This window comes from Colletotrichum aenigma (assembly GCF_013390185.1).
Source record: "Colletotrichum aenigma strain Cg56 chromosome Unknown KSG_Cg56_contig09, whole genome shotgun sequence".
In the NCBI taxonomy this organism is placed as follows: Eukaryota; Fungi; Ascomycota; class Sordariomycetes; order Glomerellales; family Glomerellaceae; genus Colletotrichum; species Colletotrichum aenigma.
Window position 1 is genome coordinate 1,911,212 of NW_023500915.1, and position 23,999 is coordinate 1,935,210.

Sequence of the window (23,999 nt, forward strand, 5' to 3'; positions counted from 1 at the left end):
TCACAGCTTGGTGGGAGCTCTGCGTTCCTTGAAGCTGTCCCGCTTCTCCACCCGGAAGCCATGTCTCGGTGCGTGAACTCTCACCGAGCCTTTCTCTCCGCTGACCTCAATCACCACCTCATCCCCATTGATGCTCACAAGCTTCCCCGAGTCCTTGTGCGTAGCACCCGTGTCGGTAGGCCAGACGACCACTTCTTCGCCCGCCTTAAGGCCCGCAGCGGCCACAAGCGCGTCATTGGTTTCAACCTTGCCCTCGGGCTCGTTGTACGGCGACGCTGTCACAATCTTCGCGGCTTCATCTCCGGATACTGTCTCGACCTTGGGCGCCGCCTTCTTCGCAGCCGATATCTGCTTCTGGAACCGTGCAATCCAGGCGAATACCTTGGTGAACTTCTCAGCCGAGATGTACTCCTTGGGAAGCGCGCCGGGAATGCCAGTCAGCCAGTGAACCAGCCAAATAGCCTCGATATCTGCCAAACTAGGACCGTCCGTCTTGAGAACCCAGTCGCGACCGTCGGCCAGCAACGTCGTCTCAAGGAACTCCATGTTACGGCGCACCTCGTTGACTGCATCCGGCTTGTTGCGCTCCATGGCCTCAGCCGACAGCGGCGCACCGACGTAGCCGCTGCGGTCCTTGAACCACGCGGGGTCGCGCAGCATAGGTAAGTTGGTAGGGAGGACGCTCATCGCGTTGCGGAAGACGCCGCCGTCAATGGTCAGGACCTCGAGCAAGCGCTCGAGAGCAGCTTGGTCCGGGCCCGAAGCACCGAGACGCGGGCGCGAAGGGTAGAGGGATTCCAGCTTTCGAAGCATAAGCCGCGAATCCAAATAGACATCGCGGCCGATGGAAAGAATCGGGATTCGCCGGTGAGCGACGCCAAGTTTTTCAACGTCGGGCCGGGGCATCACCGGCGGTTGCATCTGGTGATATGTAAGCCGGGTTGCTTAATTGTGTACTGGTCCAAGGTACCCACGCATTGAACATAGGGAATGCCCCTCAAGGCAAGGTACCACACCACTCGTCTCGCATATGGCGAGGAAGGGTAGTGGTACAGCACTATTTTTCTCTCTTCACCAGACGAAGCCATTGTGAATGCTGCAATCAGGGCTATCAGAAGTTGACTACACAAAAGTGAACTTTGAGAGTTGACGATAGCCGGAAGTTGGTTGCTTCCCGTACTTTGAAATGCGGTCGACACGGGCCGGTTTTGCGAGGTACACTTTCTCCACGAAAGTGGGAATGCGTTGAAGATAATAGTGACATTGGGGTCCATGACGTGAGAGAGATTGGGTCCAGAACGAGATGCCGAGGCACCCAACACGGCACCGAGCTTCGAGCCAAGTCTGATGCGGGGTTCAGGGGCCTCCCTCCAGACCCAATGGCATTAGATTAATTGGACCCTCACCGAGGTGAGCGAGCCAATCGGGTGTTATACTTCAGACCTCACCACCTTCATCCTCGCGGTGCCTGAACACAACGACAGAGATCCTTTTTGAAGCAGCCACCAGTATTCACTGTTCCCAATGTCCATTTCAAGTCAATAAGTATGCAGACGCCCATCTTTGGTCAAGGCAGACTCGGACATCTAAGCCTACATGTCAGCCTTCCTGCCTGGATGCCCAAACCAATCAGATTTCAACACGTCATTCTCGCACTGCAGCTGGCGGGAAGTGCCAAATTCCAATTCGACTTCTGAAGCACCCACGAAGTCAAAGGTTCCAAGACTACAAGATTCGCGACAACCTCGCGCGATCCACCGGCGTGACATTGTTTTCTATCGAAACTCTCATCCCACAATTCCCGGGCACCAAAACACCAATCATGTCACACGAAAACGCCAAGCCAACCCTTTCAACAGAATGGAGCGACCTCTTCTCTATAAACCGCACGCATGAGCCAACATCGTACAAGGCCCTCGACAATCTCGACCGCAAGCCTACTCTCGCATTCCTGCATCATCTATTCTGGGACGAAATTCGGGCGTGGACGCAGAATGATGTTACCGAGATGTCTGAGATTACCCACCCGGACCTCACTGGCTCGGGAAAGATCTTCATCGGTGGCATGAACCACGCGCTCAACGAGGAAATCCTCGTCAGGCATGACATTCGCGCCGTGATCACGATACACCCCAAGGACTCGCTGGCATGGGATAAGAGCGACCCGAATGGGGGCCTGCGGCGATTCGAGAACGGGGGCAGCATTGTCGAGTGGCCGCTCATTATCCCGCTCGAGGACAACGCCAACTCGAACCTCATTGAGCACTTTGACGAGACCAACGAGTTCATCCAAAAACACTCCTCTGAGGGGAGGAACATTCTTATCCACTGCAAGTCGGGCAGGTCACGGTCGGTGGCCGTGCTAATTGCGTACCTCCAAAAGAAGTTCTACGACGAGAAGCTGCAGCCCGTCAACGACAAAGACGAGGCGAGAGATAAGATGCAGGAGTACCGCGAGGCTGCGACAGAGTCAATACGCAGCCAGAGGCTTCCCGTCATCGTCATCATGGAGCGGTTCCAGGATCTCTTGGCGCTGTACGACCTCCGACTCATCGACCACCCAGACTTCGAGAAGGACCAAAAGGCTCTCTTTCCCGCGCCCATGTCTGCCATTAGGATGATGCCGTCGCGCGTCGACTCTATTCTCAAAGACCCTGCCGATGAGAAGGCGCCCATCAACACTCCTGCCACGCCGCCCAACAGCAAGGTGGTGCAGACCAAGGGCGGCGCGGCGGTGCTCAAGATCTGTGTGGCGTGGGTGTTCTTCAGGAGTAACCAGAAGCCGACAGAGGCGGTGATTCACCAGTTCTTCGAGATTAACGAGGCGTATTTCTACGAGCTCGAGGGATTGGATTACAAGGGGCGGTCGTACGCAGGGGTGAAGCATATGTGCCCTGGTTTGGTGAAGTACTGTTTGGGTTATGCCCGGGAGTATAGACTTATACTGCCACGCCATACGGAGGAGCACGCCCTTTTGGTTATTGAGAAGGCGAAGTGAGATATTCGGCATATGAGCATAGAAAGGCAAATAGAAATGATTAGACGACCCGTATATAACTTGGGTAGCCTACTTAACGTGAAGGAGTTCCATAAGCACCTGATTTCATTTACACCATAGTTGTGCGCGCTCATGAACAAGTAAATAAGTGTAGACCCGCTAAATAAGATAGATATTCATGAGCACTGGGCCATTGGGTTTAGTACTACGTCAAAACCAGCCCATTGCTTATCCCCGTCGGTAACCTCTCATCCACATCTCCGACTGCAGATGAACACCACAGTTGGCAGTCTTCCATGGCGTCAGCGGATAGCAAATGCTGAAATCGAAACGACGGAACAGCTGCGGGACATCTCAGCGTTAGCAATCACAGCGAGCACAGCGAGAGAGAGGACCTTACCTCGAAAAACACCTTGTTCAGCTCCATCACCGCAACAGGCTTCCCCAGACACTGGTGCCGTCCGTAGCTAAAGACTAGCTCCCACACCCCCTCCATCTCACGGAGCTTCTCCGCAGACGTGCACGAACCGCCGTCCGCCTCCATGATCCAGCGCTCAGGGCGGAACTCTGCCGAATCCTTTCCCCATGTCTCCTGGCGCCGGAGGACAGCCCACACGGACCAGCCGATCCGCGTGCCGCCGGGGATGAAGGTGCCCTTCCAGACGTCTCCCTCCGGCGGCGCCTCCTTCGCGGCGAAGCTCGCTGCCGGCTGGAAGATGCGCAAGCCTTCCTTGATGACGGCTTGCAGATAGGGCAGGACGCGGGCCTCCGCGTCGGCGATCACGGGCTGGGCGGTGTGCGGGGCGGCGGCATCGATCTCGGCGAGGAGACGGTTGAGGACGCGGGGGTTGGTGATTACGTGGAGTATCGTGGCGCGGATTGTTGTTGCTGATGTGTCGGAGCCGGCGAAGCTATCAAGATGTCAGAGTGTATGTCATGTGTGAGAGGGACAGGGGAGACGGACACTTGGAGAAGAATCTCAGACTCTGCCTCTTCTTGAGTCATCCCGTGAGCGATGAAAGACCCCAGCATGTCCCGTTGGACTTTCTTGTCTGGGCCGAAGCGCTCAGCAGCATACTTTTTCGCGATGCTAGGCAATGTGTTAGCTTCGTTGGATACCCCCTTGAAAGACAGGAGCTCACCCCATGACTTTTCCCATCCCGATTATATCCTTGTCGGAAGGCAGCACCGATCTGAAGAGCGGGTTGGAAAGTATTCTCGTTACCACCCACGGGAAGACGGTGAGCGTTATGAAGGACGGCATAGCCTTTTCCGTTGTCTCAATGTAGTCGTACACATCACCATCTTCCGCCATGAAACCCATTGGGTCTCCAAAAGCCAGGTCCGTAATGACGTCCAACGTGAAGTACTGGACCTTGCGCGCAAAGTCAAAGGGCTGGCCAGCATCGATGTATCTCCCCAGAAGGCGGAAGAAGTTTGACAGATTGTTGTCAAGCTTCTTCGCAAAGTCTTGAACGTGTTTGCCGTTGTACTTTGAAAAATGTCAGTTCGATCCCATGAAGCATTTGAGATGAGGGTTGCGTTTACACCAGCGGCCATTTTGGCACGAAGTTTTGCATGCTCGTCTTCATCCCTCATGGACAAGACGTTATTCTTCTTGGGATGGAAGCGCACCGCGTCATACCAATCGGCCCTGCGGTAACTGCTCCGCGCACCGAGGACGCGCTTCACCAGCTCTGGGTCTTCCATGATGAGGTCATTGGGTCCAACACGGGCGAGGTTGCCTGGGAGCACAGTTGGTGGTTAGAAGCAAACTTTGAGTTGTCAAGTTGCTGTCCATTCGGCGCTGAGGTGTCGGCGATGACAGTTCCCCAACCTGTCTTCCGAAGAAGAATAGACAACAGCGGAGTTTACTCACCATATTTCTTGACTACATCGTAGAAGTCGAGATGCGCTTTCGGCCCCCAGACAGTCTTCAGATGCCACAGCTTAGAGAAGGCTGCCAAGGGTGGGCCTCTGAAGTGCCGGAGGCGCAGGTATTGTTTCACGGTAGAGAATAGCCACCACAGGATAAATATCCCGAGTATGCAGTTTGCGGCGGCACGCGTGGGGCTGGACTCTCTGGGCACGGCTCTTTGGGCGGCCTGCAGGAGGTCAGAGATGGCAGCCATGTCTGAATATCTGCGGAAGACAGCCGCGAGGACTTGATTTCAAAGAGAGATTCAGGGACAAGACTAGAAGAAGAGACGGAAGAAACACCTAGTTTTAAATAAGGAAGATTATCCCATTCCTCACTGGATGCGCGGGGTAACACAGGAGCTATGCGAAACAAGAGGAATCTGGTCACTCTGTCACCAACATTACGGAGGCCTTAGAGGCTTTTTTCTTCCCAGCATCCTTCTCGTCTAAGGACTCCATACAGCCTTAGCCTTGCCCTTGCAAGCGTGTTGGTGACCAATTACATCACCCTGCCGAGGTGTAAGCCGGCGGGCGCGTTGCTTTTTCGTTCTCCCGAGATGCAAGGGACTTGAGCAGTCCGTGATGGGTCACTCGTGGGGCGATTAGGAAAGAGGTAGGGGGTGATAAATGGTAAAACGGTTAGTATTGTTCGTGTAATCAGCGAACGGTTTTCCTGCTTCGCCCTCCCCCATGTTTGCTTCTGGAGCCGGGCAAACAACGGGGCCTTTTCAGATGACGAGGCAGCAAGGGGGTTGGTGAAAGCTGCCCGGGTGCTGGTACGGTATCTTGCATCTTGCACCCAAAAGACTTGCCAACTTGACTCGTTTGATGCAGGTGCATATGAGGTTGCCAAGGGTTGATACTCGCTAACCAATCCTGTTGGCTGTGCCTCATTCACACATGCAGCTTATGCGCTTGGCCCTGGACAGATGCAACGGCTGGTTGATGCCTAGCGTTGATTGAACCCCTGTCAACAGACCATGAACCACGATGGAAAATTTGCTGCAGAATTGATAATTGAGTTCGACTACTGCGGCAAGATGTCCAGATAGCGGCGAGCGCCGGACAGGATCCCGGGGTTTCGTTCGCGGTCTTGAGACCGGACTTGCCCTGCCAAGACCCCACGCCGGGGGCTAACAACCCGGGCAGCCGTTCGGAAGCGGCTAGATGTTTTCAGCCTCCCAACAACGGGCCGCGGTGGGGTGATGGGGAGCAACAGTTGCGCGATTATCGGGGTGAGACCCGCATGGAAAGGATAGGCAGCCATGTGTGCGATCGGGCTGGGTCAATCTCTCTTGTTCCAACCGAAAGCGCTTGCCGAGTTGTTGGCACATGGTAAAACGGTAAAGCATGAACAGAACCGGAGACCGCACAACGAGAACCCCCGTTACTAGATCGCCGATGAAGTATCGGTGTGGTTCAGTCTGAGATACTCTGATAAGGAATCATCAATGCCAGAGATCAGAGATTGCCGTCCCGGCCCAGTCGGTCCGGAATCATGTTCGGTAGGATTGCCGGAAGCATATAGTTTTCCTGAAGCATTCAGTCACCAGGAGGAATCTAAATATGAAAAGGGAAGGGGAAATATAACAGTTTTTAAACCGGAACGAGGACTCCATCGCGATCTATCTTTCCGCAGTACACGAACAGCAACCTCAGCTTGCAACTCTCAAGTGCCAAATTGTTGGCTTGATGAAAGCTGCACACCAACAACAGTCCTGTTCGTGATCAGAATCTTTAGCGATGTCTTAGTAGTAGTTTCTCATCGAGACCACCTATGTTTGCTGTGATAAAGCATCCACTTTTCTCATTGCTATACTCCACTACCGTCGTCGTCGTCGTCGTCGTCGTCGTCGCTGCTACCATCATTACTTCTACTATAGTCTTCGATAGGAGTAACTAAGTCCACATAACATAGCCGCGCAGATACATCTCAGACGACATTTTATTACCTCTTACCTACGTCCATGTCTAACCGCAGGTCTGACCGTGAGCGTACATGAGAACATCCTCCTCTCTGTGCTCTCTCGATACAGGGAAATCCTAGACATTCCCGGAACTGCACAGGGAATTGCCCGACAATTCATCTGATTATTTGACTCCGGATGGTCTCGCAAGTGCTTCCGGTTCCCCGGAACCTTACTGAAAACCCGATTGTAGCCCGACAAATCGGAAAGATTGGCAAGTTCGACACATCCCATTGCTGGGAGTTGCAATGTTGCAGTACCGAATGAAACAACGGAGCCTGGCCCGGTCCAATTAGTGAAGATCGCGAATTCCTGGACAACTATTTGCTTTCAGTTGCATAGACCGTCCGAGTCGCTGAGTGCTTGCCGCTCTGATGCTAGAGCTGGAGCTTGCTTACATCAAACCCCAAGCCGACTCGAAGGCCGGAAACTGGTGTCAATGATACCTCTTGGTAGGTGCTCTACTTCTAATCCTTCGATATGTATGAAGACGACGAAGAGGTATCTGAGCAGCCGGTGGGCTGACAAGCTTGATCGAAAGAGGTCACCATTGGGAGCGCTTGCTTGAGCTCACGGCTTTCGCAAGACTGCCGATCGAGGTATTGATCGAAATCACGATTCACATTGGAATGCGTCCGCCTGCTGTTTCGAAACGGACTGAAGATTGTCCCCGGATCAAATATGATTGGGAGCTGATGTTGATGCTTTCAACTTCATCGAAACGCTGCAGCTGGTTTGCGCCGAGCCCAGGTCGCAACATGCGGAATGCAGGGCTCGAAGTCTACACCCGGACAGCACTGACCCACAAGACTTGCAAGACACACAAAGTCAGCCAGGGTAGCAAGTAGGAGAAGCACCATGTCACGCACGCATGGGCTGAAATGGCAAGCTGAGAGCAACTGGACCCAAGCGAACGCAGCCTTGGGACGGAATGGAATGGGGAGCCGGAGCGGCGCGCCATGTGGAAAGTGTAAACGCGGGGAACTGGCGTAAGCTGCCGTGTTGACCAAGGCAATATTGGCTTGCTGACAAGAAAGTGCAGATTGGGACCGTGTCCCAATCAAACGCAGCGGTGCTACAAGCCGTGTACACCGCCTTGGATGGCGGTCCTTCTCCTGAGGGTGGCATGGAGGCGTCGGATGGCTACCGAGCCGCGACCACAACAGAAATGGAACAGCCAGTCAGTCTTGAAGGCATGGAAAGCGTTGCACACCGCAATTTTGCGTGTTGCAGCAGACGTTCAAGAGAGGCCGGTATGCCTGCAACTAGGTTAGCTAGATGAGATGAGGTTATTCATTGGCCGCCCAAGCTTGAAAATCTGGAGGAAGCTTCAGCCCAAGCGTGACGGGAGTTGCAGATGAAGGCCTCTGCAGACTGAAGCACGTAAGTCGCATCCACGGTGCACCGTTAGCGGTATCATGGGTTGGGGAACGAATAAGGCGAAGGTCAAACTGTGACCCTTGTCGAAGCGCAAGTCCCCGGAGAGGAGCCGGGAGGCGTGGTCCAGCCTGTAACCGCTGGCATGATGATGAAATGAGAGCTTCATGTTTGCTCAATCTGCTCAAGGATGCGCATAGGCACAGCCGTGACGGCAGCGGGCTGAGCCACCCGTTGATGAGAAGTTCTGAATGAATGGTTGTACACCCCTGTCTCGAGTACAATAGGAACGCCCTGAACATTTCAAACCACCAGACGATCGAGGAAACGTGGCGAAGTGAAATATACCTGGAGTATGGTCTGGTGTATCCGAAGAAATGAGTCAAAGTCCAGGGGATGACATCGGCGATGGTTGGTAGGAAGTCTATGTTGATTTGGCGAGGTGATTGTACGACCGAGGCGTGCTTTTGCTGCGAACTCCAAAATAAAGATTGACCATGACTCCTGACGAGGCTGGCGGAAAGGTGTAAGTGGCAGAGCGCCACGTCTTGCTCGAGATTTTTGGGCAGCCTTTCTGCCAGATTCTGTCAGCTTGGTCTCTACTCGTACCAAGAATGCCCGGTAATCAGCCCTTGTCTTGTCGGCCAGCTGTCATGTTTGGGGTTAGCAGGTGCGCCTCGTGGCAGATACAGCGCAAGGAAGGAGTGTGTGGTTGCTCGCCCGGCGTGCCGGCGTATCTCTATGAAGGTAGAGGGAAGGCAAGTTGTCGGTGCCCGGAGGAGGGACGTGGAGGGGGGGAGGCAAGGAGGGAGCCGTGAGTCTCCCGTCCCCCAGAGTTTTGGGAATGTAGGAAGTTGGGGTTTCCTTACTGGCGGCCTTCTCCGCAAACTGTAAACCTGAAAAAGTGAGGTGCAGGACATGGGTGTCCACCCCAAACTCAAACCCCACATTCCCCTTGCGTAACTTCTGGGGGACCTCACCGAGGGAAGTTCCAGGTTCCCGTCTTTCAATTTTTTCCCACCCCTCTCGGTTGTCCAATGTGCGTATATCCGTACAGCGCACGAATGAATACTCGCCGTGCAGTGCCCGTCTTTCGTCCCGTCCCACGAAGAGGTCGGACTCTTGTAATTGTACGCACCAGGCAGAAGTTACTTATCTCAACAATGATCGGACGTGGACGTCGTGGGATGGTGTAGCTAGCCAGAGGGCAGTGTGTGCATCTGATACCTACCTTGCTTGCCCTTGTATTCAACAAGTATTGTCCCAGGGCGCGCCATGACCAGCTAGGTATCACAATTGGAGGATATTTCCATCTATCTCGTTCGTGTCTTTCTGCCGGTTCCTGATTACATTGCCCTGTCGCTTCTGCAATCAGACAGGGATCGCTGAAACTAGCCGGTTCTGGTGCTGCGTTGCTGTGCCTTTCGGCGGCAAATCTCTTTGCTAAATGGCAACAGGACAAATAAGGTCGCTGATCCTCCAATCCACTCTCCAAAAACCAATGGTCAAGATGGTTTAGGGGGTCAGTGAGGCAACACTAGATGGAATGAAAGCCTGGGAGATGCGAGCTGCAGACCTGATCTATCGATCTCGACTGCTGCCTTGCTACCTGGCGGCATTCTTGAGCTGGAAATGTATCCAAGGATGGAACCTGGAAATGGGTATGTGTTCCGACTTCCGGCCGATGGAACGACCTTGCAGTCGTCGAGCGAGCTCTCGCGCCTTACTTTTCGTCCCGTCAATCCGTTTGGTTCACACTTATCCTAAAAGCAAGGTCCAGGCTACCGTGGGATCATTCCCGTGTCCACATAAGCAAAAAACACCTGCGAATTGCCTTCTTCATAAGGTGATAGGAGGAAAGACACCACCACTGGGATTATCCAAGGCAACTGGCGGTAAACGAAGAACCCTCAGTGCCCAGAACAAAATTCGCTTCTGCTTGCTTCCCCAACCGAATTACATCCGCAATTTCTGGCGCTGCCCCATCAGCACATTACCCGCCGATGCGATTCATGGATAGGATACGCAATCGGCAACTTGTGCGGTACAGATACGAAAACACCTTGCTCCAAACCCAACCAAGCTGCCCCGAGAAACGCAGCCCGCGAGTTTGGACGCAACAAGAAGTTACAAGATAGATACGCGCGATACCAGCTCAACCCCTTTGGCTTCTATTGTTCTCCTTGTATCGCCAGGTAAATTACCCCCATTTTCCGACACTCCCCTCTTACACCGAACACCCGAACGGTCAGCCCATCCGGCCGCTTCCCGAGCTCTCTCTCAAAGGGGTAAGCTGCCCTAATCCTGGTCGGAGAACATGTCCACCCTTGACCCCCCAGCTGTCATGGAACATTCCTCCCCTTCTACCCTTCCCCATAAGCCGGGGAGTATCTGGGAGCTTGTTTGGGGCTAGCCAACATAGCAGGACGACACCGACAGAGGAAGAAAAAAACAAGACGCGACACAACATGAAGGCTTGGCCCATCGCCTAGTTAGCTGCCTTTTCTGTGGACAAGAAATTTATTTTGCCCTGCTTCGAGTAAGGTACATCACCACCCCCAAATGTCAGTGTACATACCTCTTCTGGTACATCAGACGGCTGCTCCTCATAAATCATAAATAAGTCCGGCCATTTCCACTGAGACAACGTCTTGCGCAATCGTCCGCACTCAGTCCAGTCATCTTCAGCCAGATACTCACTGATTGCCCGTCTCAAACCTCCGATTGTCATTAGATTACGACATTGCACATCGCAAGCCTCAGCGTGCCAGCTCCGCACTCTTCATCTGCCTCTTGTTTGCTTTGGATCTGGCCGTGTCTCTGTCTCTGACCCTCTTTCCTCCCCCAGTCGTGCTCATCTCCCTTTCTTCGTCCATCCTCAACCCCTGACTCTCTTCCCCACGCCTTCCGTTGGATTCTCTCCCGGCTGCTGCAACCTTACCCGTGCTGCGTTGATTCGGCCCTCTGCCCATAGCCCACACTTTCGACCATTCGGTTGGGTCTTTTGCCCAAGCATTCCACACACCCTCGCCGTGTTTGCGCACCGACTTGCCCAGCCTTTGGGGCCGACGATACAAGGAGAGGAATTGTGAAATCTCTGTTACGGATCGCGCACAAACGCCCGGCCGCACCCTTTCCTCTGTCTCTCTACTGCTCGGTCAGCCGATTCTGATCCAGGCCGTCCAGTTTAAATATTCCGCCATCTGCACTCACTCAGACCCGGCACACTCCAGCTACACACCACATCAACCTCACATCAAGGCCATCCCTCTCCACATTACCGCCTGTTTCGGCACCTACATCAGCCTCTTCGTAACTATCGGACAAGACAACGGACCCCGTTCTTCATAAAAAGACCCGTCTCTTCCCCGGACTCATCTTCTCGGATCCATCCTCTTCAGTACGTGGACCCCCGGAACCGGAGCATCAGCCAGCTGTCTCGTCTAACACTGCTTGCCAGCAACTCCCTCCATCAAAATGCCCGCCAGCCAGATCGCATCACCTCTTCCCATCCCTCCCCAGAGGAGGAATCTTCGTCTGATGACAGGCCAAGATCTTTATACCAGCCTGAACGCGACTCTGGCTTCAACCACCCACCGTCCGGTGACGCCTGTCCACATGATCCAAGAGCAGGACTACAGCGTCCCGGCGCCTCCACCGCCGAGTCCCGTCTCTTTTGCCGCAGAGCACTGGCAATCTTCAATTCGTCATTAGACACCAGTAGCCAGCAGAGGGGACGGTGATTAGCAAGGCAAGATATCCTGTTTGATACAGGATATATTCAACATCATGTACAATCAGCATACGGACGAACGACAACGGGAGTCTTGGGCGAATACGGAGCGGGAAAAAGTCATTTCATTTGAAACTGGATTTTTACAAAAGTAGGATTATCATGGGCATTAGGGTTTTCTTCTCAGCATTCTTCGGAGAAGCAGTAACAACCTGTACTGGCTTGAGACGAAGGACGACTTCTCGGAGCAGCTAGCAATCGGTTTCTCTCACTTCTGCGTATTGTTTGACATGCAGTCGTCGGCAAATTGAACCTAATAATGAAGACTCATAAGGTCGCTTCGCATGGATACGGTGTTTGGGCGCTCAAGGATGGTGACTCGTTCGATGAATCGTTCACCTTGCGCAAAAAGACCGTCCCATGTTTGTCCAATAGCGCTTCATGGTGTGATCCCCAGGTTTGAACACGCAGAGATCTGAGGCGGCCAGGGACAAGCAAGTGAGCAACGTCGGGCGATGCTTAAATAGCGACTGCCTAAAATGGATTGCGACGTCAACTGTCTGGGAGGAGCTCGCTGAGAAATGCCAAGCAGCAGCTTCACCGAGCTGGAGTATTATTTTTTTTATTACTTTTTTTCCCCTCCCGGTGCCCTTTCCCCCATTCCCCTGCTTGCCGTTTTGGTCTGTTGCCATGCCGTTGGGAAGGATGTTGCCGAGGTTGGCCCGTCACGGGAGCACGGACCATCCACACCAACGCGCCCCACCTCTTTACGCGACTTCCATCGTGAATTGCAGCCAAAACGCGTCCAGAAGTCGCGTCCGCGGCCCCTGACCGGGGCGCGTAGCTGCGATCCATGCTTGCTCATTTTGACCTCCCCACTCTACTTTCCAATATACAAAACCTCTGCACATACGTCGTGACTTCCCTGACGACCCAACGTTCCAAATTCTTCCCAATTAAGGACTTCAGTTGTACTTGCCAACTAACAAACCCCATCCCCTCCTTCCAGACTCCGTTCACCGTCCTATCGACCTCTACTCACCTTCCCAAGAGCTTTTCGATACAGACAGCAGCTGCACATCTCGACGCAATGGCTCGCGCAGCTTCACGCCGACAGGTCAAGCCTGCCGCGCCTCCTGCTTCCAACCTCATCAGCAAGTACACTCGCGTATCCAAGGCCCAGGCTCTTCCCGTGGATGATGCCGTGAAGAAGGCCTTCTACATTGAGCTCCCGACGCAGAGCATCTCGACCGCGGAAGTCACAATCAAGACCGAGGACTCTCCTGTCAAGAACCTTCCTACACCTCCTCCCACACTGTCCGCCACGCCGTCCAGGAAGCGCAAGGCGGCTTCCGTCGAAGAAAACACCTCCCCCGTCAGGAAAGCCAGGAGCAATGCCCCTTCGCCCGAGTCTCTGAAGCGTCAACGCATCTCCAAGGACGGCTGGAAGGACGAGCCCGTTCCCGCCAAGAAGGAGTTTAACTCTCCCAAGGCGACGACTACTTCCCCCAAGAACACCACTGCCACTGCCGTCGACGCCCACCGCAGGTCTCAAAAGTCGACCCTCATCTCCCACGCCAAGACCGAAGGACGCAAAGCCACGAAGGTCACGCGATCGAAGAGACGCAACGCCCCTACCGAGCCGACGATCGAGGAGGAGCCTGCGACGAAGCAACTGCCTGCCGAGCTCCTCGAGCTTCTGGACCTGCAACGGGCCATCCTGAAGACCGTCGCGCTCCAGATCACACACCAGAACAGCAACGCTCCGCTGGACATCAGCACCATCACTCCTCACATCACGCGGACATGGGGGAAGCGCAAGGTCACTATGGACGACATCCGCAGGTGCATCGCCATCCAAGATATGAAGCCTACTGGCCAGGAACAGCAAATGCTCGGGTCCCCGTTCATTGTAACCGACTACGGCCGCGGCAAGCTCTGCCTGGAGATGGACTTCACAAAGAGCAACGGCCGCATTGACGAGCAGAAGCTCTGCGAGCAATTCGAGGAGAACCTCCACATCGTCTGCACGGAGCGGGCTACCGACGAGATGACCGACCTGGACGTGTGCTTCGAGAACCTGAGCTTCAACGACCTGCCCAAGTCCGAAATCATCGTCCGCAACAACATCTTCAAGACAAACCCGACCCTCGCCAAGGGACAGCGCGCGCTGACCGAGCTCAAGAACGGCATTGTCATGAAGAAGCAGGAGCAGGAGGCCAAGACACAAGCTGCCAAGGCTGCTGCGACCAACCCCAACGGCACCAAGATGAGCCTTCTCGACAGACTGAGGGCCAAGGAGATTGCCAACTCGCAGATCGAGCTTCCCAGCGGCCCCGAGATGGTGAGAAGGCGGGCGCTGCACCGCATCGGCGACATCGCGGCCATCATCTCCATGCTCGTCGCTGCGTCAAACTCTGCTGGACAGCCAGTCATGTCTTTCCAGATGCCCGTTCTGCAGCAGAAGCTGAAGGACTCGGTCAGAGTGCCTATGCCTGTGGAGGAGGGCATTGAGACGGTGCGCATGCTGGCCACCGACGTCGCGCCAGAGTGGCTGAAGATTGCGAGAATTGGCGGAAAGGACCACGTCGTCATCCAGACAAGGCGCAAGCCGTATGATGCTGAGCTCGCGGCGAGAGTGAAGAGACTTTCTTGATGGACACACCAAACTTGTGGAGGATATATACAGGGTTTCGACTGACGACGCATGGCATAGCGTGTTTTTGCATATGGAGTTTGGAAGATACCACGAGTGCTGGAATTTGACGCGGGAGGAAATGGCTCACGTACATAGAGAGCCGCTGCGAGTCACGATACCAAATGCCTCGAGTAATGAAATAAAAGTTGTAATCGTCAGCCTCGGTGTGCCAACTTCATCTATTGTGCTGTAAAAACGTCTAGGAACCGTAACCTTCATAAAGCCAGCCGCAAGACATTTATTTTTCAGTCTTGTTCATGCTATGCAACCCCAGGTCGTGGAAAATGACCAAATTTCTTTTCGCCTTCCAAAGACCACAGACTCCCAGGCGTGGGAAGAGAGCAAGAAGGGGGGCCGCGCACGCCGTTCTGGCCCGCTTCGCTCCATAAGGTATCCCAATCGCTGCATCCCGTCGCTCTACCCCCCCTCCCTTCGGCGATCAGCCCAAGGCAAACAAAATGAAAACACCGCGAGTCGCTTATTTCTTCTTGGCGAAACGAGGGGCGCCGATGTCGTTGCCCCTCAGCTTGACGTTGAGGACACGCTCCATCGCGGCGAGGACCTTCTGGTCGGGGGCGGCGGAGCCGCGCTCGAACTCGGCGACAACGGTCTGGGTGGTGTTGCACTTGGTGGCGAGGTCCTTCTGGGTCATCTTGGGCTCCATCTTCTGGCGCGTCTGGGAGATGGCGTCGCCAACCTCCTTGCCGACGGTGTTGGGCTTGATGATGTCGTCGGAGCGGTCGACCTTTGTCAGGCGCTGACCCTCGACACCGGGTCTGGAGGACTGTCACGGAGCATCAAATGTCAGCAACCGATTCTGAAAAGTATTCAATTGCTTTGGGGCAGAGCTCAAGGCCGGGTTTGGCTTTGGGAGATGCCATCATGAGAGTGGGTCATGGAGGGGTTGGGCGCGGTGATGTCAAGGGCGCGAATTCTGGCAAGGAGGAAGGAGGAGGATGGGGAGGTTGGCAACGTACAGCATTGCCGGCAGCGAACTTCTTCTCAGTGCCAATGACGGAACCACTGCGCTGGGCGGCGTTGAGGGCGCTCTTTCCCTTGATGACAGTCTCTCTCGAAGAGGCTCCGCCGCGGGCCTTGGAGCCGATCTTGGTGACGTTGTCCCAGTCATCCATTTTGGCGGTGTCGTGTGTGTGGAAGGTATGTAGGTTGCTTAGGTGGTGCTTATCGGCGGGGTACAGAAAAGAACAGGTGTTGATGTTCTTTCCCTTTGGCTGTTGGTATTGTGTGGGTTTAGGTGGTGTGTAGGAGTTCACGACCCTTTCAAGTTTTTTGTTGCGTCAGTTTTTTTGGAATGCAGTCCCGGTTTGGCAGGCTGGAGGGGTGGTGGACAATGGCTCGGAATAAATATGGTGGTGGAAGACGATGGACGGGGATGGATGGCAAAATCGGTGGACCTGAGTCAACCAGCGGAGGGAAGAGGGGCGGCCATCCCTGCATAACGCAAGTGCGCCTACCTTAGGCGAAGAAGGGGCAGAAGGAGGAGGGATTTTTGGCGGGGTGAGGCTGCTGCTAAGCTGCCGGCTGCTTGCTTTCTCCAGCCCAGCGCCCAGCTGACGGGCCACGGCGCAGAACTCGCCCAACCTGCTTATTTTTACTCCCAGGTCAATGACTGCGCCACACGGAGACGGCGCTGCGGCTTGGGCAGCCAGAGGTCTGGCCGTAGAGGTGTCCCCAGGTGCTTGCTCATCGGACAAGACCGCTAAAATCCGAAAGCGGCCTCCTAGCTGAGTGACTCTTCCCCGGTTCCATACTGACGTCGGATGCCCCTTCGGCGTTTACTTACCCGTTGCACGATACGGTATCCTCGTCCTCGGCACGTGAGGTCTTCTTTGTCATCTCGAGTTTGTGACCACTGTAGTCTGTTTGCTTCTATTATTCTCATCATACCTACCGATATGCTATGTGCGTTACAGATGCAACTTCTGTTCAGTCAATAGGGCACGCATTGACTTCATACAACAAAACCTCATCAAGCAAACAATGCTCTGCCTCGAGATGGTTGGTGTGATTATCGTTCCCAGCTGACTAAGGCACTCGGACTCCCACTCTCACACTCCAAATGTCTTGATCTCATCGAACATGTGCATCGGCCCACAACCCGCACCTCCTCCACTGAACCGGAGCCAGATCTGGCCAAAGGAAACTGTTAGACCTGGTCGCACTCCACCCCCAAGACCACGATAGCAAAACCGTTTCTCGTTTGATAGCACTTGTTTATGTACCGTGCGCATTCCGTTCCCGCGAAGAAACCATGAACCCTTCTTCGTCGTAGAACTCCCTGGTGCCTCTGAGCGCCATATACTTAATTCACACTACCCACGCCGCGCCTTTGCTCCTCGGCCGCCCGGGTTACAACCTCCACTGTCCCGTCCCGTCTCACCCAGAGGCCCGGAACTCCTGTAAACCTTCAACAACATGCGGACCGCTGATCCGGGACCGCTCCGGCCATTCGCCCTGCTGGCGGGCCTCGGCTACTTTGCGCTCGCCGGCGGCTGGCTGGACACCCTCCTCGTGCTCGTCCTTTCAGCGTGGCAGAACCGGCACGCCGTCACGGACCTGGTCGAGGAACACGTAGACGCCGCAACGCTCCAGCATGCAGTCTACACGCTCCCCGGCGCCGCGCTCGCCCTGCTGGTCTTGGCGTTGATCCGCTTCGGCGGCTCTTTCTTGGAGGAGGATGATGGAACGAAAGCCAAATTCACGACGCCGATGCGGCCGTTGCTGATCCCCGCCAAAACGACGCATCGGCGGACGTTTCCCGAGAAGCACGACTTTGCGTACTCGTATCTCGTTGTCGGCATCCCGGTTGGCTGGACAGGAAACTACGGCGGCATGGTCTCGAGCGGGATTGACAAGCGCAACTGGTCGTCGTGGCTCGTCTCGTGGTTCTCGTTGCTGTCGCCGCCCTCGAAGGGATGGTTCGACATCGATCCGGCGGACTACCTCGAGAGGGGCAGTGGGCATCTTGGGCTGAGGGGGAAGCTAGATGCATACTTGACTTCCCAAGTACGTCGAGTCACTCAACTTCTGAGAACTGCATAGCTAACCTGAAGCAGGGCGCGGATCCGGCGCAGTATCCAACTGCCTATCTAGTCACCGCCGCGAGGTTTCTGGGATACCACTTTAATCCCGTCTCCTTCTGGTATCTCTATTCCAAGGAAAATGAGCTGACGGCCATGATCCTTGAGGTGAACAACACCTTTGACGAAAGGAGGATGTACTTCCTCACCTCGGACGTCATCTCTGCCGGCCAGCGTGTCGAGGGGAGCGAAAAGGTAAAGGCCTCCTCGCAAGACTCGCTGGCCAGCAATGAGTCCACGCAGACGTCGGCCGTGAGAATGACCAAGCACTGGCCCAAGGACTTCCACGTCTCCCCGTTCAACTCGCGAAAGGGCTCCTATTCCCTCTCGGCCGTCGACTTCTTCAGCACCGGCCCCCACGGCCTGCCTAACCTCGACACCACCATTACCTTGAAATCCTCCAAAGATCACCCAAAACTCATCGCCCGCCTCTTCTCGTCCGCCCCCGCAATCGACCCGGCCATCATGCCCCTCTCACAGAAGCTCACCTTTTTGTGCAGCTGGTGGTGGGTAGGCTTCGTTACCTTCCCACGCATCGTCCACCAGGCCGCCCTGCTCTTCTTCCGCAGGAGCCTGCACGTCTGGTTCCGTCCGGAGCCCCTCAAACAAAGCATGGGCAGGAACGCCGACGCGGCAGAACGAGGCCTGGAGCCCTTCTTCCGGGACTACCTCCGCCACCTCGTCGAAAAGTCATCCGCCGCCCTATCCGTGAAGTACACCCCCTCCGGCATCGCAGCTGACTTGGCGCCCACGGAAGTGATGCTCTCCCCCGCCGCCCAAAAGCAGCCGAAGCGCACAGAGGAACTGGAGTTCAAGGTCCTCACGCCGGCCTTCTACTCCCGCTTCGTGCACTACGCCCACGACCTCGAGGCCGTCTGCTGCGAGTTCCAGGACAACTGCACAATCCACATCTCTCGCCCCGACCTTCTTCCCAAACTCATCCTTAAGAAGCCCACCCCGCCGCTCAAGACGACAAACCTGATGGATTTCATCTACTTCAGGGCCATCCGCGCCCTTCGGAGGAGGCCTGAACGTATCGAGAGGCCGCTCACATCCAGCGCTACACCGGCGTCCTCTACAGCCGGCAAAGACGTGGAGAAGATTGACATCCGCGACTTCCGGATATCTTCGATGGACGGTTTCGTTCTCGGGGGCGACGACTCAGCAAAGCGCAGCGCATACAGGTCCCTGGTCTTGCGGACGTTCCTTGCCGACCGCTTCGCCCTGGGAAGCGTCGAGCTCCTGGGTATGCAACACTTCATCCTGCGCGCCGGCTTTGCCTGGATTCTCGCGTCGACGATTGCTCCGCTGCTCGTGAGATCGTGAAACCATGTAGGACGCTACAAAAGGTGAGTAAGCGCCACGCATGACCATGCCGGTCTGTGGAATTAGATGAGGTCTTCCGTCAGAGAGAGAGAGACAGGAGGCCAGGCCAGACACGTTTAGTTTCTGGATAAAACACGTCGAAAAATACAAGCAAAAAAAGAAATAAAATGATTCCAAACTATCTCCCGGAACGTCCCAAAACGTGGCGCAAGGGGAAAACATGCAAGTTTCTCCAGTCGATTTTAGGCTTCATGTAGGTAGACGGTGATCAAACATGCGACCGCCGTGCCGGACTGCGTCGCCCAGCGTCTAGATCGTCCTGACGCGAGTGAGTTGTCTCCGTGGCCCGTCGTCATTGGGGGAGAGAGCTTGCTTTCCTCTCTCTCTCCCCTCAGATAAGGCCGGGCGGGCCCCAAGGCAAACATGACAGGTCACCCACATATTCGTTTAACCTGATGTGCTCGTTGCAGCAGACATACGCAACTCTGATGACGGTGCATCTTGTCTGCCGCGGAGATGCCAATGGGATGCCACCAATTTTGTTAATCCATCAAACTGTGGAGCTGTGTATTCATGTTTGCGTTCCGGTACAGGCGGTATTTCAAATACCGCCATCGTGCATGGTCTTCCACGGTGGATACATATCCGGCGGGATTTTCGTTGGCTTTTCGAGGGGGCGGTGACGCCGCATTGCATAGTATTTGCATAAGGTCCCTTTCGCTGGTTGGGGTCACCTTACCTTGCCTTTTCTGGCCCTGGGCAAGCTTTGGGACAGCAAGCTACCTCCCAGACTCTAGTCCTGCAGCTTGCCCTGTCCGTGTCCTTACCCGTCCTTCTATCGTTCGGTCTGAAGTCCCTCTCACCAGGGAGAATTTGTCAAAAGGAGAGTTTGTCCGATGTGCCACTTTGACAGATATCAGTCATCCAATAACGCAACGGCCGCTGGTGTATGGTGTAAGGTATGGATGGTGGCAGCTTACTCGGGCTTGCCTCCCGATCTTCAAATGGAGCTTACCCGGCGCTCACTGCCCCGCCATGAGTGGTTCCCCGACTTCTGGGAGGCCAGGGGATCATGGAGGGGGAGCCGCGGGTGGATGTCTTGGGGGTTTGGGTAACGTCACGCGCCCCATGAGGCAGCTGGCCCAGAAATCGACTCGTACCGTATCTGGTGGCTGCAGCTTCCCCATCTGTGATGATTTGCGAAGCCCTCGCAGGTGCGCTTGGCTCAACCACGCAGTCGGCAAGCCGTGTGGTGTTTGGCCTCGACTCGAGGTGCCGGGCGCTAAGGTAGGCAGGTAACTACCATTGCTAGCCCGGGCACCCGCTGCTCTGGCGTAGGTAGGTAGTGTGCTTAAGGTACCGGGAAGGTGCAGGAGCGCTAGGACAGGCCCCGCATCAAATTCCAAATCGTCCCGTTGTCAAGGCGGGGCAGCTTTCGAGAATGCCTCCAACACTTCGAGAAGCTCGACGCCCGAGCTGTCAGCAAACCGCAGCTGAGGATAAACGAGAACTCATCCAAAGCTTGATATTAGATGATGGGGATGGACTCAAATGACAAATACGCATGCCAAAAGTGAATTGAGAGCTTTGCCCCAGGAGCTGGCCGTCAACGTTCCAAAACTGAGGTTCGGTTTGATCTCCCTCTGCTCCGGGCCCCTCCGTGTGCCTCCGTGGGGTTGTTTGTTCGACTTCGAGACAGGAACATGCTATGCTCGCCTGACTAGGAATAGCTCTGTCGTGACACGCATCCCACGCGCTGCAGTCTTGATTGGAACCCCAGGAGGGATCGATGACTGTCCATCGTCGTGTCTGAGCAAGAGTGTTTCTTGTCTCCCGTCACGCTGCCCTGTCCAACAAACGTGAACAAGGATGGTTTGTCCAACGACACTGAACATGACATGCCAGGATGCCAGGATCGCCATGGCCTGCAGCGCTGACAGAAACGTTTCTTGGCTGAGGTGGGCCCTTCTCCTCACTGCCCCTCGGAGGCGTTCGAGCAAAACTTCGTCGTCCATGTTGCGTTCGAGGTAGAAGCCATGGTTCAGGCGTACAGCCACGGCGCAGGCGTCGAGGAGACTTCGAAGACGGTCGATGTCGTGTATATAAGAACAGGTCCGTGGTCTGCCATCGACACAGCATTTCTTTCGTCACTCTCCCGGACAAACGAACTCCCTCGCAAGAAAGCCTTCCCCAACAACATCAGCTTGAGTCGCGTCGGTAGCCATTCCGCCGTCGGAAAACTCCAATTTCACGGTTTCGGTCCATCTCCCCACCTGTCCGATTCTACCCCAAGTCTCGATAGGGTAAGTGACGTCGTCATAAAGAGGTCAGCGCGCAAGGCGCCAGGGAGCCACCAGCTAAAACTTGCAGCGGAATCAGATCAGAGATACCCCGCCCCCTCCATCGACAGAAAACAAAAAGGGCTCGTCCCCGTCTGTAATCGTTCGGTAGCCTTCACGTCGAAGTTTGCTGCACTGCACTGTCTCTTGTCAACTCAAAATCACCTTTCTCGAAGCTTAAGAACCCTTCTCTGACCCCAGCCTCATCGTACATCATGCCTCTGTCCGGACACTGCCTTTGCAAGGCCGTCACCTACAAGGTTGACGTTGACGCCCCCCTCATCACTGGTTATGACCACTGCGATGACTGTCAGCGCCAAAGCGGCTCAACCTATTGTGAGTAGAACCTAATGACAGGCCGATCAGCAGCCGAGAGCGTGCTGGATCGTTTTCGGATGAATGATCTCCTGGGCAACTCTTTCCCAACGTCTTGCTGACTCTGAGAAGCCCTCGTTGTCGTCGTTCCAAAGGACAAGCTTACCATCAACGGTCCCACCAAGAGCTGGGCTGGAAAGGGCTCTTCCGGCAAGGCCGTCCACCGTATCTTCTGCTCTGAGTGTGGCTCTCCGATTGCCCACGACCCCGATGCGGCCCCAGAGATCATTGCTCTGAAGGGCGGAACCCTCGACTCCGAGATCAAGAAGACATTGAAGCCTGTGAGTCGCGCCATCGCTCTCTGGCGTCGCCGTGCGCGGCACGATAAAGTGCAAGCCGAAGCTAACCACCGACTTTTAGGATACCGAAATTTGGACCGTCGGCAAGCTGCCCTTCTGCCAGGAGCATCTGGAGAAGCCTTTCGAGCACATGCCTCAGTAAATGCCGGTCATAGCTGGCGACGCAGAAGAAAGAGAAGTAGATATGGAACACGGAATCCAGCATGACGAAGGGTCTAGGGTCGGACTTATATCCATAGAGGGGTCCTTGACTAGGATGCCTTTAGGTGTGCCCAGGTGGAGTGCCCCAGGTTTGGTGCTGCTGCGAAGTGGGTTGGAGTGAGAACCCGGAGGGTTATGATGGAATCGGACCCAACTCAACCAGTCCGACCCAGTTCCGTCGTTACCTAGATCCTCCAAGATAGCGGGAGCGTCCCTTAAGAAGGACCCTCTCATGCAATGAAAGAAATAGCTCTCATCCGCTGGCTACAACCTTTCTTTTGATTCGCTGCGTCCGTTGTGCGGCCCGTGGCAGGCATCAAGGAAGCTTTGATTTAAGTCGCACCTACTTTCAGAAGTGCAATCGCATCAACACCAAAAAACGGCAATTTAGAGGAAACGGAATTTTGCATGGCTCGTTACTACTTCAAATCGTCTGTTTCATCCTCATTAAGCCTGTCAGTCCGTGAACAACTTTCAATTCTAAGTCTCCTTCTCAGCAACATGTCCTTACAATCCAGCGAAAACAGCCAAACCAGCGGCACCGGCGACAAGACCACCAGCAGCGGCAAAGGTAGGCATAGCACCGCTGCCAGAAGAAGAGGAGCTGGCGGCAGCGCCAGAAGCTGTGCCAGAGCCGGCCGAGGTGGTGGCAGCCGACGTCGAGCTGCCCGACGTCGAGCGGGTCGTAGCGGTGTTAGTGGGCTCCGCGGTTGTGGACTCGGCGGCGGTCGTCTCGCCTCCGGTGCCCGCCGCGCTGGCAGCTGCTCCGGTTATGCTGCCGGGTCCTTGGGGACCACTGGCCGTGTAATACAAAGAGATGGCCGTGTTACTGACGGCGCGGTCACTAGTGGCAGTGCCCCCGGTGGTGACAGGAGTGGCAGCCTGTTGGATAGATGAGTAGACGCTGGCGAAGACGGCTGTGGGAGTGCCGGTGCAGAGAGCGTTGGAGGCTGATGACAGAATGCCACTATAGTACGCCAGGTCTCTTTCGCTCCTCAGACCATGAACGTAAAGGCAACGTTCGCAGGCAAGCTTCTCGGCGAAGAAGGAGCCGCCGCACATGCACTGGGCATGGGCTTCGTAGTAAACGGCGTCGGTACCGTTAGGTTTGCAGGCGACCTCAATGTTCTCAATCTGGACACAAGGGGGCAGTTGGCCAGTTGTCTCGGGCTTGCAAACCACATCCTGGTAGGGAGCCTTATCCTGACGGGCGCCCAGGAAGCTCGGGGTGTAGAAGGCCATGGCCGTGGACGGAAGAAAGGCCGTGAGGCCGGAGAGGATAGTCGTCTGTCTCATGTTGTTCGTCTGGGAGGAGCTTTGCAATTGCGGTGTCGGATACCAAAAAGACAAAAAATTTGTTTAATGGTGGGGTCAATGATATCAACGTCCTCAATATGGGTATTGGGGATGAAAATGCGTGAGGTCTTGGTAGTGTAAGTCGTGATGCTAACTGTGGGTTGGGAATGAACAGATCATGTTGGAAGAAGAGCTCGACGGCGAAGACGACCACAGAAAAGTGGGAGAAGGACGAAGAAATTGGCCGACGATGGACTCGCTGCCAAGGGAAGCAGCAGTCCAAATCACGAGGTGCCTGACGCTTGCCGAATTGTCTGCCTAAACAGCTGGGCACCTTTCCCAATCTGCGTACCTTACCTCCCTCGCCTT

The 23,999-nt window shown here is 55.1% G+C and overlaps 9 protein-coding genes across 9 annotated transcripts; 5 read left to right on the top strand and 4 right to left on the bottom strand.

Annotated features, from left to right (window-relative positions):
• CGCA056_v013188 (uncharacterized protein) lies at positions 1-1,088 on the bottom strand (the record flags this gene model as incomplete). The annotated part of the gene is made up of 2 exons (XM_037328432.1): positions 1-921; positions 975-1,088. 2 exons carry the CDS (start codon positions 1,086-1,088, stop codon positions 1-3), a joined length of 1,035 nt encoding a protein of 344 aa, XP_037173044.1.
• A 734-nt stretch (positions 1,089-1,822) lies between these two features.
• Positions 1,823-2,998, top strand: AMV078 (putative tyrosine-protein phosphatase; the record flags this gene model as incomplete). The annotated part of the gene is made up of 1 exon (XM_037328433.1): positions 1,823-2,998. One exon carries the CDS (start codon positions 1,823-1,825, stop codon positions 2,996-2,998), a length of 1,176 nt encoding a protein of 391 aa, XP_037173045.1.
• Positions 2,999-3,226: 228 nt separating this feature from the next.
• Positions 3,227-5,130, bottom strand: lolP1-2 (Cytochrome P450 monooxygenase lolP1; the record flags this gene model as incomplete). The annotated part of the gene is made up of 6 exons (XM_037328434.1): positions 3,227-3,340; positions 3,399-3,909; positions 3,963-4,088; positions 4,141-4,490; positions 4,547-4,743; positions 4,878-5,130. The coding sequence occupies 6 exons, from the start codon at positions 5,128-5,130 to the stop codon at positions 3,227-3,229; spliced, it is 1,551 nt and encodes a 516-aa protein (XP_037173566.1).
• Positions 5,131-13,085: 7,955 nt separating this feature from the next.
• On the top strand, positions 13,086-14,651 carry CGCA056_v013191 (uncharacterized protein; the record flags this gene model as incomplete). Its single annotated transcript, XM_037328435.1, has 1 exon — positions 13,086-14,651. The coding sequence occupies one exon, from the start codon at positions 13,086-13,088 to the stop codon at positions 14,649-14,651; it is 1,566 nt and encodes a 521-aa protein (XP_037173565.1).
• Positions 14,652-15,171: 520 nt separating this feature from the next.
• Positions 15,172-15,826, bottom strand: MBF1 (Multiprotein-bridging factor 1; the record flags this gene model as incomplete). Its single annotated transcript, XM_037328436.1, has 2 exons — positions 15,172-15,477; positions 15,671-15,826. The coding sequence occupies 2 exons, from the start codon at positions 15,824-15,826 to the stop codon at positions 15,172-15,174; spliced, it is 462 nt and encodes a 153-aa protein (XP_037173568.1).
• A 1,303-nt stretch (positions 15,827-17,129) lies between these two features.
• On the top strand, positions 17,130-19,120 carry CGCA056_v013193 (uncharacterized protein; the record flags this gene model as incomplete). The annotated part of the gene is made up of 2 exons (XM_037328437.1): positions 17,130-17,720; positions 17,771-19,120. 2 exons carry the CDS (start codon positions 17,130-17,132, stop codon positions 19,118-19,120), a joined length of 1,941 nt encoding a protein of 646 aa, XP_037173567.1.
• Positions 19,121-21,156: 2,036 nt separating this feature from the next.
• On the top strand, positions 21,157-21,571 carry CGCA056_v013194 (uncharacterized protein; the record flags this gene model as incomplete). The annotated part of the gene is made up of 2 exons (XM_037328438.1): positions 21,157-21,423; positions 21,500-21,571. 2 exons carry the CDS (start codon positions 21,157-21,159, stop codon positions 21,569-21,571), a joined length of 339 nt encoding a protein of 112 aa, XP_037173312.1.
• A 103-nt stretch (positions 21,572-21,674) lies between these two features.
• On the top strand, positions 21,675-22,275 carry CGCA056_v013195 (uncharacterized protein; the record flags this gene model as incomplete). Its single annotated transcript, XM_037328439.1, has 3 exons — positions 21,675-21,795; positions 21,907-22,115; positions 22,195-22,275. 3 exons carry the CDS (start codon positions 21,675-21,677, stop codon positions 22,273-22,275), a joined length of 411 nt encoding a protein of 136 aa, XP_037173562.1.
• Positions 22,276-22,841: 566 nt separating this feature from the next.
• CGCA056_v013196 (uncharacterized protein) lies at positions 22,842-23,630 on the bottom strand (the record flags this gene model as incomplete). Its single annotated transcript, XM_037328440.1, has 1 exon — positions 22,842-23,630. The coding sequence occupies one exon, from the start codon at positions 23,628-23,630 to the stop codon at positions 22,842-22,844; it is 789 nt and encodes a 262-aa protein (XP_037173564.1).
• Positions 23,631-23,999: the final 369 nt, after the last annotated feature.